General features: G+C 35.9%; 1 protein-coding gene across 5 annotated transcripts in view; it reads right to left on the bottom strand.

The window, feature by feature from the left end:
- Positions 1–14,959, bottom strand: part of LOC134842735 (WD repeat-containing protein 7-like) — a 625,416-nt gene that overhangs the window by 43,612 nt on the left and 566,845 nt on the right. For 4 of the 5 annotated variants that reach the window (XM_063859207.1, XM_063859206.1, XM_063859209.1 and 1 more), the window contains exons 2-3: positions 13,078–13,365; positions 11,589–11,810 (exon numbers count right to left, since the gene is read on the bottom strand). In XM_063859207.1, coding sequence (XP_063715277.1) covers positions 11,589–11,810; positions 13,078–13,272 — 417 coding nt within the window. In that variant the 5' untranslated portion in view covers positions 13,273–13,365. Of the gene's footprint in view, positions 1–11,588; positions 11,811–13,077; positions 13,366–14,959 lie in introns of those variants that run through there. The other variant, XM_063859211.1, reaches the window with a different exon arrangement.

Raw genomic sequence — 14,959 nt, 5'->3', positions numbered from 1 at the left:
TAAAACACAATCACTAATAGGTCAAGGCAGAATTTCAAACATCACTGGTCAAACAAGAAAAACCAACATCGTCAAGTTCTTAACATTAAGCACAAACAACTTCAGAATCAAAAATGAGTGAAAACGAAAAATACATATTAATGCTTCAACGCTAAAAAACAAAAAAAAGTCAGTTGAAGAAATTCAGCCACCATCAGTCAGTAACAAGAACTCATCATTGCGAAGCCGTCAAGAAGACAACATCGAAAGCCACTTATCATTAAAGAGTAAAGCAAAATCCTTACTAATTGTTCCAATGCACAAACTAATGATTCAGGTAAAGAAATTCTAACATCAGTCAAGAGCAGAAGTCATCATAGTCAAGTCCTTAAGAATACGCACAACCGAAGACTGCGAATCATTAAAGGGTAAAGCAAAAACCTAAAGAACAGTTCCAATACACGAAAACTAATCGGTCACGTAAAAAAAATTCAAACATCGCCAGTCAGCAAAAAATTAAATCTTTGTTAACTTTTTAAAGATACACAAAATCAACTTCACCAATCGAAAAAGAGTATAAGCTAAAAAAAATACTTTACTAATCCAACGCTAACAAACAAATGGTCAGTTGAAGAAATTCAAACATCACCAGTCAGTAACAAGAAGTCATCATTGTGAAGCCCTAAAGACTACTCTCAATCGAAACTAACCAATCATAAAAGAGTAAAACAAAAACGTAACTTACTGTTTCAAAACACAATCACTAATAGGTCAGGCAGAATTTCAAACATCACCGGTCAAACAAGAAAAGCCAACATTGTCAAGTTCTAAACATTCAGCACGAACAACTTCATAATCAAAAATGAGTGAAAGCGAAAAATACATATTAATGCTTCAACGCTGAAAAACAAAAAAAGTCAGTTGAAGAAATTCAAGCATCATCAGTCAGTAGCAAGCAGTCATTATTGTCCGACGCTTCATCGAAACTCTTCAAAAATTGAAGAGAAAGACAAAACGTATCTTACTGCTCCAAATATAAAAAAACTAACAGCTCATGTGAAAAATTTCACATCGGCAGCTTAGGAAAAAAATTCATCAAGGTCAAGTTCTAAGATTATGCTCAATCAATTTCACCAATCAAAAACGAGTATCAGCGAAAACAAAACTGCTGTTCCAATGCCAAAGAACAAAAGGACAGTTGAAGAAATTCAGCCACCATCAGTCAGTAACAAGAACTCATCATTGCGAAGCCGTCAAGAAGACAACATCGAAAGTCACTAATCATTAAAGAGCAACGAAAAAAACTTGCTAACTGTTCCAATGCACAAACTAATGATTCAGGTAAAGAAATTCTAACATCAGTCAAGAGCAGAAGTCATCATAGTCAAGTCCTTAAGAATACGCACAACCGAAGATTACGAAACATTAAAGAGTAAAGCAAAAACCTAAAGAACAGTTCCAATACACAAACTAATCGGTCACGTAAAAAAATTCAAACATCGCCAGTCAGCAAAAAATTAAATCTTTGTTAACTTTTTAAAGATACACAAAATCAACTTCACCAATCGAAAAAGAGTATAAGCTAAAAAAAATACTTTACTAATCCAACGCTAACAAACAAAGGGTCAGTTGAAGAAATTCAAACATCACCAGTCAGTAACAAGAAGTCATCATTGTGAAGCCCTAAAGACTACTCTCAATCGAAACTAACCAATCATAAAAGAGTAAAACAAAAACGTAACTTACTGTTTCTAAACACAATCACTAATAGGTCAGGCAGAATTTCAAACATCACCGGTCAAACAAGAAAAGCCAACATTGTCAAGTTCTAAACATTCAGCACGAAAAACTTCATAATCAAAAATGAGTGAAAGTGAAAAATACATATTAATGCTTCAACGCTGAAAAACTAAAAAGTCAGTTGAAGAAATTCAAGCATCATCAGTCAGTAGCAAGCAGTCATTATTGTCCGACGCTTCATCGAAACTTTTCAAAAATTGAAGAGAAAGACAAAACGTATCTTACTGCTCCAAATATAAAAAAAGATAACAGCTCATGTGAAAAATTTCAAACATCGGCAGCTTAGGGGAAAAAATCATCAATGTCAAGTTCTAAGATTATGCGCAATCAATTTCACCAATCAAAAACGAGTATCAGCGAAAACAAAACTACTGTTCCAATGCCAAAGAACAAAAGGTCAGTTGAAGAAATTCAGCCATTATCAGTCAGTAACAAGAACTCATCATTGCGAAGCCGTCAAGAAGACAACATCGAAAGTCACTAATCATTAAAGAGTAAAGCAAAAACCTTGCTAACTGTTCCAATGCACAAACTAATGATTCAGGTAAAGAAATTCTAACATCAGTCAATAGTAGAAGTCATCATAGTCAAGTCCTTAAGAAGACGCACAACCGAAGATTACGAATCATTAAAGAGTAAAGCAAAAACCCAACGTACTGTTCCAATACACAAACTAATCGGTCACCTAAAAAAATTCAAACATCGCCAGTCCACAAAAAATTAAATCTTTGCTAACTGTTTAAGATACGCAGTATCAACTTCACCAATCGAAAATGAGTATAAGCCAAAAAATTCTTTACTAATCCAACGCTAACAAACAAAAGGTCAGTTGAAGAAATTCAAACATCACCAGTCAGTAACAAGATGTCATCATTGTGAAGCCCTAAAGAAGACTCTCAATCGAAACTAACCAATCTTAAAAGAGTAAAACAAAAACGTAACTTACTGTTTCAAAACACAATCTCTAATAGGTCAAGACGGAATTTCAAACATCACCGGTCAAACAAGAAAAGCCAACATTGTCAATTTCTAAATAATTCAGCACAAACAACTTCAGAATCAAAAATGAGTGAAAACGAAAAATACATATTAATGCTTCAACGCTAAAAAACAAAAAAAAGTCAGTTGAAGAAATTCAGCCACCATCAGTCAGTAACAAGAACTCATCATTGCGAAGCCGTCAAGAAGACAACATCGAAAGCCACTTATCATTAAAGAGTAAAGCAAAATCCTTACTAATTGTTCCAATGCACAAACTAATGATTCAGGTAAAGAAATTCTAACATCAGTCAAGAGCAGAAGTCATCATAGTCAAGTCCTTAAGAATACGCACAACCGAAGACTGCGAATCATTAAAGGGTAAAGCAAAAACCTAAAGAACAGTTCCAATACACGAAAACTAATCGGTCACGTAAAAAAAATTCAAACATCGCCAGTCAGCAAAAAATTAAATCTTTGTTAACTTTTTAAAGATACACAAAATCAACTTCACCAATCGAAAAAGAGTATAAGCTAAAAAAAATACTTTACTAATCCAACGCTAACAAACAAATGGTCAGTTGAAGAAATTCAAACATCACCAGTCAGTAACAAGAAGTCATCATTGTGAAGCCCTAAAGACTACTCTCAATCGAAACTAACCAATCATAAAAGAGTAAAACAAAAACGTAACTTACTGTTTCAAAACACAATCACTAATAGGTCAGGCAGAATTTCAAACATCACCGGTCAAACAAGAAAAGCCAACATTGTCAAGTTCTAAACATTCAGCACGAACAACTTCATAATCAAAAATGAGTGAAAGCGAAAAATACATATTAATGCTTCAACGCTGAAAAACAAAAAAAGTCAGTTGAAGAAATTCAAGCATCATCAGTCAGTAGCAAGCAGTCATTATTGTCCGACGCTTCATCGAAACTCTTCAAAAATTGAAGAGAAAGACAAAACGTATCTTACTGCTCCAAATATAAAAAAACTAACAGCTCATGTGAAAAATTTCACATCGGCAGCTTAGGAAAAAAATTCATCAAGGTCAAGTTCTAAGATTATGCTCAATCAATTTCACCAATCAAAAACGAGTATCAGCGAAAACAAAACTGCTGTTCCAATGCCAAAGAACAAAAGGACAGTTGAAGAAATTCAGCCACCATCAGTCAGTAACAAGAACTCATCATTGCGAAGCCGTCAAGAAGACAACATCGAAAGTCACTAATCATTAAAGAGCAAAGAAAAAAACTTGCTAACTGTTCCAATGCACAAACTAATGATTCAGGTAAAGAAATTCTAACATCAGTCAAGAGCAGAAGTCATCATAGTCAAGTCCTTAAGAATACGCACAACCGAAGATTACGAAACATTAAAGAGTAAAGCAAAAACCTAAAGAACAGTTCCAATACACAAACTAATCGGTCACGTAAAAAAATTCAAACATCGCCAGTCAGCAAAAAATTAAATCTTTGTTAACTTTTTAAAGATACACAAAATCAACTTCACCAATCGAAAAAGAGTATAAGCTAAAAAAAATACTTTACTAATCCAACGCTAACAAACAAAGGGTCAGTTGAAGAAATTCAAACATCACCAGTCAGTAACAAGAAGTCATCATTGTGAAGCCCTAAAGACTACTCTCAATCGAAACTAACCAATCATAAAAGAGTAAAACAAAAACGTAACTTACTGTTTCTAAACACAATCACTAATAGGTCAGGCAGAATTTCAAACATCACCGGTCAAACAAGAAAAGCCAACATTGTCAAGTTCTAAACATTCAGCACGAAAAACTTCATAATCAAAAATGAGTGAAAGTGAAAAATACATATTAATGCTTCAACGCTGAAAAACTAAAAAGTCAGTTGAAGAAATTCAAGCATCATCAGTCAGTAGCAAGCAGTCATTATTGTCCGACGCTTCATCGAAACTTTTCAAAAATTGAAGAGAAAGACAAAACGTATCTTACTGCTCCAAATATAAAAAAAGATAACAGCTCATGTGAAAAATTTCAAACATCGGCAGCTTAGGGGAAAAAATCATCAATGTCAAGTTCTAAGATTATGCGCAATCAATTTCACCAATCAAAAACGAGTATCAGCGAAAACAAAACTACTGTTCCAATGCCAAAGAACAAAAGGTCAGTTGAAGAAATTCAGCCATTATCAGTCAGTAACAAGAACTCATCATTGCGAAGCCGTCAAGAAGACAACATCGAAAGTCACTAATCATTAAAGAGTAAAGCAAAAACCTTGCTAACTGTTCCAATGCACAAACTAATGATTCAGGTAAAGAAATTCTAACATCAGTCAATAGTAGAAGTCATCATAGTCAAGTCCTTAAGAAGACGCACAACCGAAGATTACGAATCATTAAAGAGTAAAGCAAAAACCCAACGTACTGTTCCAATACACAAACTAATCGGTCACCTAAAAAAATTCAAACATCGCCAGTCCACAAAAAATTAAATCTTTGCTAACTGTTTAAGATACGCAGTATCAACTTCACCAATCGAAAATGAGTATAAGCCAAAAAATTCTTTACTAATCCAACGCTAACAAACAAAAGGTCAGTTGAAGAAATTCAAACATCACCAGTCAGTAACAAGATGTCATCATTGTGAAGCCCTAAAGAAGACTCTCAATCGAAACTAACCAATCTTAAAAGAGTAAAACAAAAACGTAACTTACTGTTTCAAAACACAATCTCTAATAGGTCAAGACGGAATTTCAAACATCACCGGTCAAACAAGAAAAGCCAACATTGTCAATTTCTAAATAATTCAGCACAAACAACTTCATAATCAAAAATGAGTGAAAGCGAAAAATATATATTAATGTTTCAACGCCAAAAAAAAAACATAATTGTCAGTTGAAGAAAATCAAACATCATCAGTCAGTAGCAAGCAGTCATCATTTTCCGACGGTCCATCGAAACTTTTCAAAAATTAAAGAGAAAGACAAAACGTCTCTTACTGCTCCAATTATACAAAAAGTAAAAGTTCAAGTGAAAAAGTTCAAACATCGACAGCTAATTTTAAAAAATCATCATAGTCAAGTTCTAAGATTATGCGCAATTACTTTCACCATTCAAAAGTGAGTATAAGCAAAAAAACTACTGTTCCAATGCTAACAAACAACAAGTCACTTGAAGAAATCCAAATAAAGTCAGTCAGAAGCAAGAAGTCATTATTATCAGATCCTAAAGACGACGCTCAATCGAAACTCACCATTTATTGTAACTCACGACAGAGTACGGCAAAAAAAATAACTTTCTGTCACAATACACAAAAACTTATAAATCAGGTGAAGTGCAAACATCACCAGTCAAAAAAGAAAGTAATCCCTGTTCAACTCCTAAGATGATTCACGATGAACTTCACAAACCAACAAAGAGTAGAAGCAAAAAAAACAGATAACTGTTCCCATGCTTACAAACAATAGGACATTTTAAGAAATCCAAATATCACGAGTCAGTAGCATGAAGTCATCATTGTCAAATTCTTAGGACGACCCTTCCAAACATTGTCCGACGTTCAACCGAAACTAATCAATAATTAAAGAGGAAGGCAAAACGTATCTGAGTGTTCCAATACACAAAAACTAATAGGTCATTGGAAAGTTTGCAAACTTCAGCAGCTTATAAAGAAAATTCATCACTGTCAAGTTCTAAGATTATGCGCAATCAGTTTCAACATTCAAAAATGAGTACAAGCAAAAAAAAACTACTGTTCCAATGCTAACAAATAACGGGTCACTTGAAGAAATCCAAATAAAGTCAGTCAGAAGCAAGAAGTCATTATTATCAGGTCCTTAAGACGACGCTCAATCGAAACTCAACATTTATTGTAACTCACCACAGAGTACGGCAAAAAAAATAACTTTCTGTCGCAATACACCAAAACTAATTAATCAGGTGATGTTAACCAACGCAATCAAAAAAGAAAGTAATCCCTTCTCAACTCTAAAGATGATTCACGATGAACTTCACAAACCAAAAAGGAGAAGCAAAAAAAAAACAGATAAAGGTTCCATTGCTTACAAACAATTGGTCATTTTAAGAAATTCGAACATCAGTCAATAGCAAGAAATCATCATTGTCACATTCTTAGGAAGACGCTCTCAATCGAAACTCACCAATCAACTTCACGAACTGCACAATCAACTTCACCAATCACAATTGGGTCTAAGCAGGAAAACACTGTTCCTATGCTAACAAACATTAGGTCAGTTGAAGAAATTCGAACGTCATCTGTCAGAAACAAGAAGTCAACATTGTGAAGCCCTAAAGACGACACAACAACCAAACTCACTAATCATTAAAGAGTAAAACAAAAACTGAGAAGCAAAAAAGAATTACTGCTCCCATGCTAACAGACAAAAGGTCAGTTGAAGAAATTCAAACATCATCAGTCATAGCAAGAAGTCATCATTGTCCGACGTTCAACCGAAACTCATCAATATTTTAAGAGAAAGGCAAAACGTATCTTAGTGTTGCAATACACAAAAACTAATAGGTCATTGGAAAATTTTCAAACTTCAGCAGCTAAAAAAGAAAATTCATCACTGTCAAGTTCTAAGATTATGCGCAATCAATTTCACCATTCAAAATTGAGTCTAAGCAAAAAAACTACTGTTCCAATGCTAACAAACAACATCCAACAAACAAGAAATCCAAACCAAATCAGTCAGAAGCAAGAAGTCATCATTATCAGGTTCTAAAAAAGACGGTCAATCAAAACTCACCATTTATTGTAACTCACCACAGAGTACGGCATACAATTAATTTTGTCACAATACACAAAAACTAATAAATCAGGTGAAGTGCAAACATCACCAGTCAAAAAGAAATTAATCCCTGTTTAACTCTAAAGATGATTCACGATGAACTTCACCAACCAAAAAGGAGAAGCAAAAAAAACAGAACTGTTCCAATGCCTACAAACAATAGAACATTTTAAGAAACTCGAACATCACGAGTTAGTAGCAAGAAGTCATCATTGTCAACATCTCAGGACGACCCTTTCAATCAAAACTCACCAATCAACTTCACAAATCAATTTCACCAACTGCACAATCAGCTTCACCAATCACAATTGGGTATAAGAAAAAAATAATGTTCCTATGCTAAAAAACAATATGTCAGTTGAAGAAATTCGAACATCATCAGTCAGTAGCAAGAAATGATCAACGTCAAATTCTTAGGACGAACCTCTCAATCGAAACTCACCAATCAACTTCACGAACTGCACAATCAGCTTCACCAATCACATTTGGGGCTAAGCAGAAAAATACTGTTCCTATGCTAACAAACAATAGGTCAGTTAAAGAAATTCGAAGATCATCAGTCAGTAACAAGAAGTCATCATTGTGAAGCCCCAAAGAAGACACAACATCGAAACTCACTAATCATTAAAAAGTAAAACAATAACTTACCTTACTGTTCTAATACACAAAAACCAATAGGTCAGGTGAAAAAAAATCAAACATCGCCAGTCAACAAAAAATGACGTCTTTGTTAAGTTCTAAAGATAAGCAGAGTACGTTCACCAATCGAAACCGAGTATAAACAAAAAAGAATTACTGCTCCAATACCAACAGACGAAAGGTCAGTTGAAATTCAAACATCATCAGTCAGTAGCAAGAAGTCATCATTTTCAAATCCGAAAGAAGACGCACAATCGAAATTCACCAATCAAAAAAGAGTAAAGCTAAAACCTATCGTACTGTTCCAATACAAAAAAAAAACAAATAGGTCAGGTAAAGAAAATCAAACATCACCTATCAATCAATAACGCCATCATTGTGAAGTTCTAAAGATTACGCTCAATCCGTTCCACCAATCAAAAACAAGTAGAAGCAAAACAGAATTACTGCTCTAATGCTAACAGACGAAAGGTCAGTTGAAGAAATTCAAACATCAGTCATAACAAGAAGTCATCATTGTCCGACGTTCAACCGAAACTAATCAATAATTAAAGAGGAAGGCAAAACGTATCTGAGTGTTCCAATACACAAAAACTAATAGGTCATTGGAAAATTTGCAAACTTCAGCAGCTTATAAAGAAAATTCATCACTGTCAAGTTCTAAGATTATGCGCAATCAGTTTCAACATTCAAAAATGAGTACAAGCAAAAAAAATTTACTGTTCCAATGCTAACAAATAACGGGTCACTTGAAGAAATCCAAATAAAGTCAGTCAGAAGCAAGAAGTCATTATTATCAGGTCCTTAAGACGACGCTCAATCGAAACTCAACATTTATTGTAACTCACCACAGAGTACGGCAAAAAAAATAACTTTCTGTCACAATACACAAAAACTAATAAATCAGGTGAAGTGCAAACATCACCAGTCAAAAAAGAAAGTAATCCCTGTTCAACTCCTAAGATGATTCACGATGAACTTCACAAACCAACAAAGAGTAGAAGCAAAAAAAAAACAGATAACTGTTCCAATGCTTACAAACAATAGGACATTTTAAGAAATCCAAATATCACGAGTCAGTAGCATGAAGTCATCATTGTCAAATTCTTAGGACGACCCTTCCAAACAAAACTCAAAAACTCACCAATCAACTTCACAAATCAATTTCACCAACTGCACAATCAGCTTCACCAATCACAATTGGGTATAAGCAAAAAAAATATTGTTCCTGTGCTAACAAACAATATGTCAATTGAAGAAATTCGAACATCATCAGTCAGTAGCAAGAAATCATCATTGCCAAATTCTTAGGACGACCCTCTCAATCGAAACTCACCAATCAACTTCACGAACTGCACAATCAGCTTCACCAATCACAATTGGGTCTAAGCAGAAAAATACTGCTCCTATGTTAACAAACAATAGGTCAGTTGAAGAAATTCGAACATCATCAGTCAGAAGCAAGAAGTCATCATTTTCAAATCCCAAAGAAGACGCACAATCGAAATTCACCAATCAAGAAAGAGTAAAGCAAAAACTTAACTTTCTGTTCCAATACAAAAAAAAAAACAAATAGGTCAGGTAAAGAAAATCAAACATCACCTATCAATCAATAACGCCATCATTGTGAAGTTCTAAAGATTACGCTCAATCCGTTCCACCAATCAAAAACAAGTAGAAGCAAAACAGAATTACTGCTCTAATGCTAACAGACGAAAGGTCAGTTGAAGAAATTCAAACATCAGTCATAACAAGAAGTCATCATTGTCCGACGTTCAACCGAAACTAATCAATAATTAAAGAGGAAGGCAAAACGTATCTGAGTGTTCCAATACACAAAAACTAATAGGTCATTGGAAAATTTGCAAACTTCAGCAGCTTATAAAGAAAATTCATCACTGTCAAGTTCTAAGATTATGCGCAATCAGTTTCAACATTCAAAAATGAGTACAAGCAAAAAAAAACTACTGTTCCAATGCTAACAAATAACGGGTCACTTGAAGAAATCCAAATAAAGTCAGTCAGAAGCAAGAAGTCATTATTATCAGGTCCTTAAGACGACGCTCAATCGAAACTCAACATTTATTGTAACTCACCACAGAGTACGGCAAAAAAAATAACTTTCTGTCACAATACACAAAAACTAATAAATCAGGTGAAGTGCAAACATCACCAGTCAAAAAAGAAAGTAATCCCTGTTCAACTCCTAAGATGATTCACGATGAACTTCACAAACCAACAAAGAGTAGAAGCAAAAAAAAAACAGATAACTGTTCCAATGCTTACAAACAATAGGACATTTTAAGAAATCCAAATATCACGAGTCAGTAGCATGAAGTCATCATTGTCAAATTCTTAGGACGACCCTTCCAAACAAAACTCAAAAACTCACCAATCAACTTCACAAATCAATTTCACCAACTGCACAATCAGCTTCACCAATCACAATTGGGTATAAGCAAAAAAAATATTGTTCCTGTGCTAACAAACAATATGTCAATTGAAGAAATTCGAACATCATCAGTCAGTAGCAAGAAATCATCATTGCCAAATTCTTAGGACGACCCTCTCAATCGAAACTCACCAATCAACTTCACGAACTGCACAATCAGCTTCACCAATCACAATTGGGTCTAAGCAGAAAAATACTGCTCCTATGTTAACAAACAATAGGTCAGTTGAAGAAATTCGAACATCATCAGTCAGAAGCAAGAAGTCATCATTTTCAAATCCCAAAGAAGACGCACAATCGAAATTCACCAATCAAGAAAGAGTAAAGCAAAAACTTAACTTTCTGTTCCAATGCACACAAACAAATAGGTCAGCTGAAGAAAATCAATTATCACCAGTCAAAAAAGAAATGTCAGCATTGTCAAGTCCTAAAGATTACGCACAACCAAAAATATGTAGAAGCAAAATTAATAATTTATTGCTACAATGCACATAAAAAGAAATGAGGTCAAGCGAGAAAATTGAAACGCCATCAGTCAGTATAAAATCCCATCATTGTCAAGTCCTCTAGATTAATCACAATCAAACTTCACCAATCAAAAATATTTAAAATAAAACCAAAATTATTCTGTCAATGCACAAACAAGTAGATTAGTTGCAGAAATTCAAACATCACCAGTCGGTAAAAATCATCATCATAGTCCCGACTTTTAATCAATCGAAAAACCTACTGATCAAAAATGAGTACAGCCAAAACCACATTTACAATTCGTAGCAATGAATGCACATACAATAGGTCAGGTGAAAAACTCAGCCACAGGGTGCTTCAAACTGTGGAAAATTACTTATTTTAACACTGATTTCAATCCATTTGTGAATATTGAACATGGTTTTAGCCAGTCGTTCCCTTCGTCTATCAGCGATTGCCCCTGCAGAACAACTAACCTGCATTCCGATGTGGTGTCCTTGGAACCTGTTGACCTCCAGACACCTTCCGTCTGAGATGTCCCACAGACATACGTCTCCATTTTCACTGGCAGACAGAAAAGTGCCCTTTGCTCCCCCCACTGCGCAACTGGTGGCTGAGATGGGGGCATTGGCTTCATTGGCCACACACAGGGCGGTCACTTGAGCTGTATGGCCCAGAAGAACCGATATTGGCTCCAGCTGAAAATAGAAAAACAACACGCTTTGAGACAAAATCGCAAACGATACATGCTACTTGATGACCGTTCGCAAGGTGTGCTTGACAGCAATAACGAAAAAACGAAGAAAAGAATGACTGAAATTCAAACATGTGCAGACCGAGATAGCCAAGCGCCGAAAATCCAATTTTGAGAAGTAGTATAATTGTCTCCATTAGAAGGTGATGTGTGCCAAAGAACGGTCAAGAAACCTAAAGGTAACTAAGCGGTAAGACCGCCAAAAACCAGGGTCGGATCTAGGATTTTCTCGAGGGGGGGGGGGGCGGATTTTCAAAAAATTTCGAAAACTTTGTCGACCTTTTTTTAGTTCGACCAAATTGACTTTTCGAACTCTCCCAAAGCACTAAAAAGTCCCTGTTTTGGCCAAATTTTCTGCGCCGCAGGCCAATTTTGTTGAAAAACAGGCCAAAAATAGTGTTTTTAAACACTTTTTGGAAAATTTAAAAAAATCGCGTTTTTTCTGAGCGCGCTCCCCCCTCAAAAATAGTATAGATTGGCGCCCAAGGCGCCATTAGAAAAATTTTGAGGTCAGTCAGACAAAAATGGATATCTCATAATAGTACAAAGGGGGACCCTTTGGGTCGGCAGGGGGTTGAATGCCTGAGGGGGAGGGAACATCCGACCCCCCTCCCCCCCCCCCCAAAAAAAAATCCGCCCCTGTAAAAGACCTTTTTTGACCAAGCTTTCTGCGCCGCAGGCAACTTTTTCAACAAACAGGCCAAAAAGTGCGTTCTCGAACCCCTGAGTAAACTTTGCTAATGAGTACAATGACCAATTCCCTGCCGGTTGGGTCGGCAGGGAGTCGGATCCCTGAGGAGGGCGCCCCTGCCAGAAACTATCGCCAGAAAAAAAATCTGGTGAAAAAAAAACACCCAAATTAAACGAAACTCAAATTACGACGCTATTTTTTTCCTGTCGTGAAACACCAGGCTAAATTTAATTACAGATGTTAGATATTCATCGGCGATCGCTGTTGTAGGTATCCGCTGCTCAATCGAAAGTTCGGTTGTTCGAGTCGCAGAACGCTATTTGCTCATTGCTGCTAGGAAGAGAGAACCCTTCCAAGCCCCAAAAAGAGCATATTTAGCCACTGACACAACAGCGGTTCTCCAAATGAACTGAACAGCTTGTTTATCTAGTTCCCCCTGTTCATCTCGTGGCTATAGGTTTTTACCATACCATGAGCTTAAAAAGATTCTCATTTAAGTTTTAACTCATCCTGGACTTACCGTAGCTTCCGTCTGTGCATTCCAGAGAGTCTGGTCTAATTTGAGCTTCCACAGGATGATGTGTCCGTCCACACTGCCAGATATGAGGGTGGTGCAGTCTGGGGTGAGGAGAAGGGAGGAGACTCGGTGAGTGGGACTGTTCTGTCCAGTGCCCCCACCTCCCCACACCACCACTGGCACCACCAGTGAACTCATCACACATGTACTGATACGCTAAGTTAAATTTGATTTCAATTGCAGTTTCAAATCGATTTTAAATGATAGGGTTTTGGTAAAGCATGTCTAACTGAAACAAAAGACAATAAAAGTGTCCATATTCCATACATGTATCCAGGGGCGGATTTAGGGGGGGGGGGGGGGGGGGGGCTGACGCCTTTTCCCCCTCAGGGATTCGACCTCCTGCCGACCAAAAGGGTCCCCCCTTGGTACTTTTTAAGAAATCCAATTTTGGCCGACCGGCCCTAAAATTTTTCTTTAGGCGCCAATATATACTAACTTTTAAGGGAGGCGCGCGCGCCAAAAAATGCAATTTTTTAGTCCAAATTTTCCAAAAAATGCCCAATAACGACTTTTTTGACCTATTTTTTAGAGTTGGCCAAAAACAGCGTCTTTTTAGTGCTTTACGAGAGCTCGGAAAATCAATTTGGTCGAAAAAAAGGTCGTCAAAATTTTTCGAAATTTTTTTGAAAATCTGCCCCTCCCCCCTCGAGAAAATCGTAGATTCGCCCCTGCATGTATCCATGAAATATGATTAACAGACATTAATTGAATACACTTTAACGCTACTATTATCTCAGTTTGACGCTATCAGAGTTAAGGCATTTCAGTCAAATTAAAGTTTCATGCTATACTGATGGATCCAGATACGCAAACAAAAACTTCGACTGCATTACTGCTTAAAACCAATGAACTTTTTTGAAAATTCAAATCAGGTGACGAAATTCAGAAGTAATGAGCCAACGTATTTAAGACATCATGAGATGGGAAATGCGGGCGATTCAAACAACGGAAACAAAGTGAAGTTGACTCGGCTCGGAAACGAACTCAAACGATATATCAAATCACTGTTTTGTGGCATATATTTGTCCGTGTATCGTTCACGAATATTGATTGCAAAAGTATTGAGTGATAAACAATACTCAATCAGAAAAAAAGTCGAATACCGCAAATAATAGCAAGTTTTCCACAAATCATAGCCGAAATTGCAGTACCAGCCTTACAAAGCATCACAAATTTCTTATATTTACCATTTTGTCATCAAACATAGCATTACCAATACTCTACAAAAAAAATTAGAAACCGCAGAAAAAAACTTTTCGTTTTTCTGAAAAAAATACCAAAAAAATGATTAAAAAATTTTCGTTTCTTTTTCGTAATTTTGTCTCAAATTCAGTTCCTAAACCATGTCAAATTAAAATTGCAAATCGAACAATTCAATATTAAATTAGCATCGAATACAACGGGCATTTAAAAAGCAGACATGCTCAAAATTTGCCTGTTAGTTGAGGAGACGCGGCTATACCCTCACCCAAGCAGTCGTAAGATTTCAACTTGACGAAATACTATTTTCAACTTGACGAAACATTTCCAAGTTACGAAATATTTCGCTGCAGTTTGTTTCTTCAGATAATTTCAATGAAAAATAAAGATGGCCTTGAAGCGCTTTGAATTTCTATACAATTTATGATTGGATCTTTTCGACAATTATATCAATTTGAGAAAACTGGATCAAGGGGTAAATTTATATTTCGCTAAGAAATCTGAAAATTAAATTCCCCTTTCACGTTTGTCGTGACTTTTACGCTTTCCCTGATCGCTAGTGGAGTTTGCCTTCCTTTTAACTTCGGAAAAGAACTGAACTGAAAAAGAAATCAGGAAGTCA

This window comes from Symsagittifera roscoffensis, chromosome 3 (assembly GCF_963678635.1).
Source record: "Symsagittifera roscoffensis chromosome 3, txSymRosc1.1, whole genome shotgun sequence".
In the NCBI taxonomy this organism is placed as follows: domain Eukaryota; kingdom Metazoa; phylum Xenacoelomorpha; order Acoela; family Convolutidae; genus Symsagittifera; species Symsagittifera roscoffensis.
Note: the sequence above shows the minus strand (reverse complement) of the source record. Positions and strands in the feature narration are given on the sequence as shown.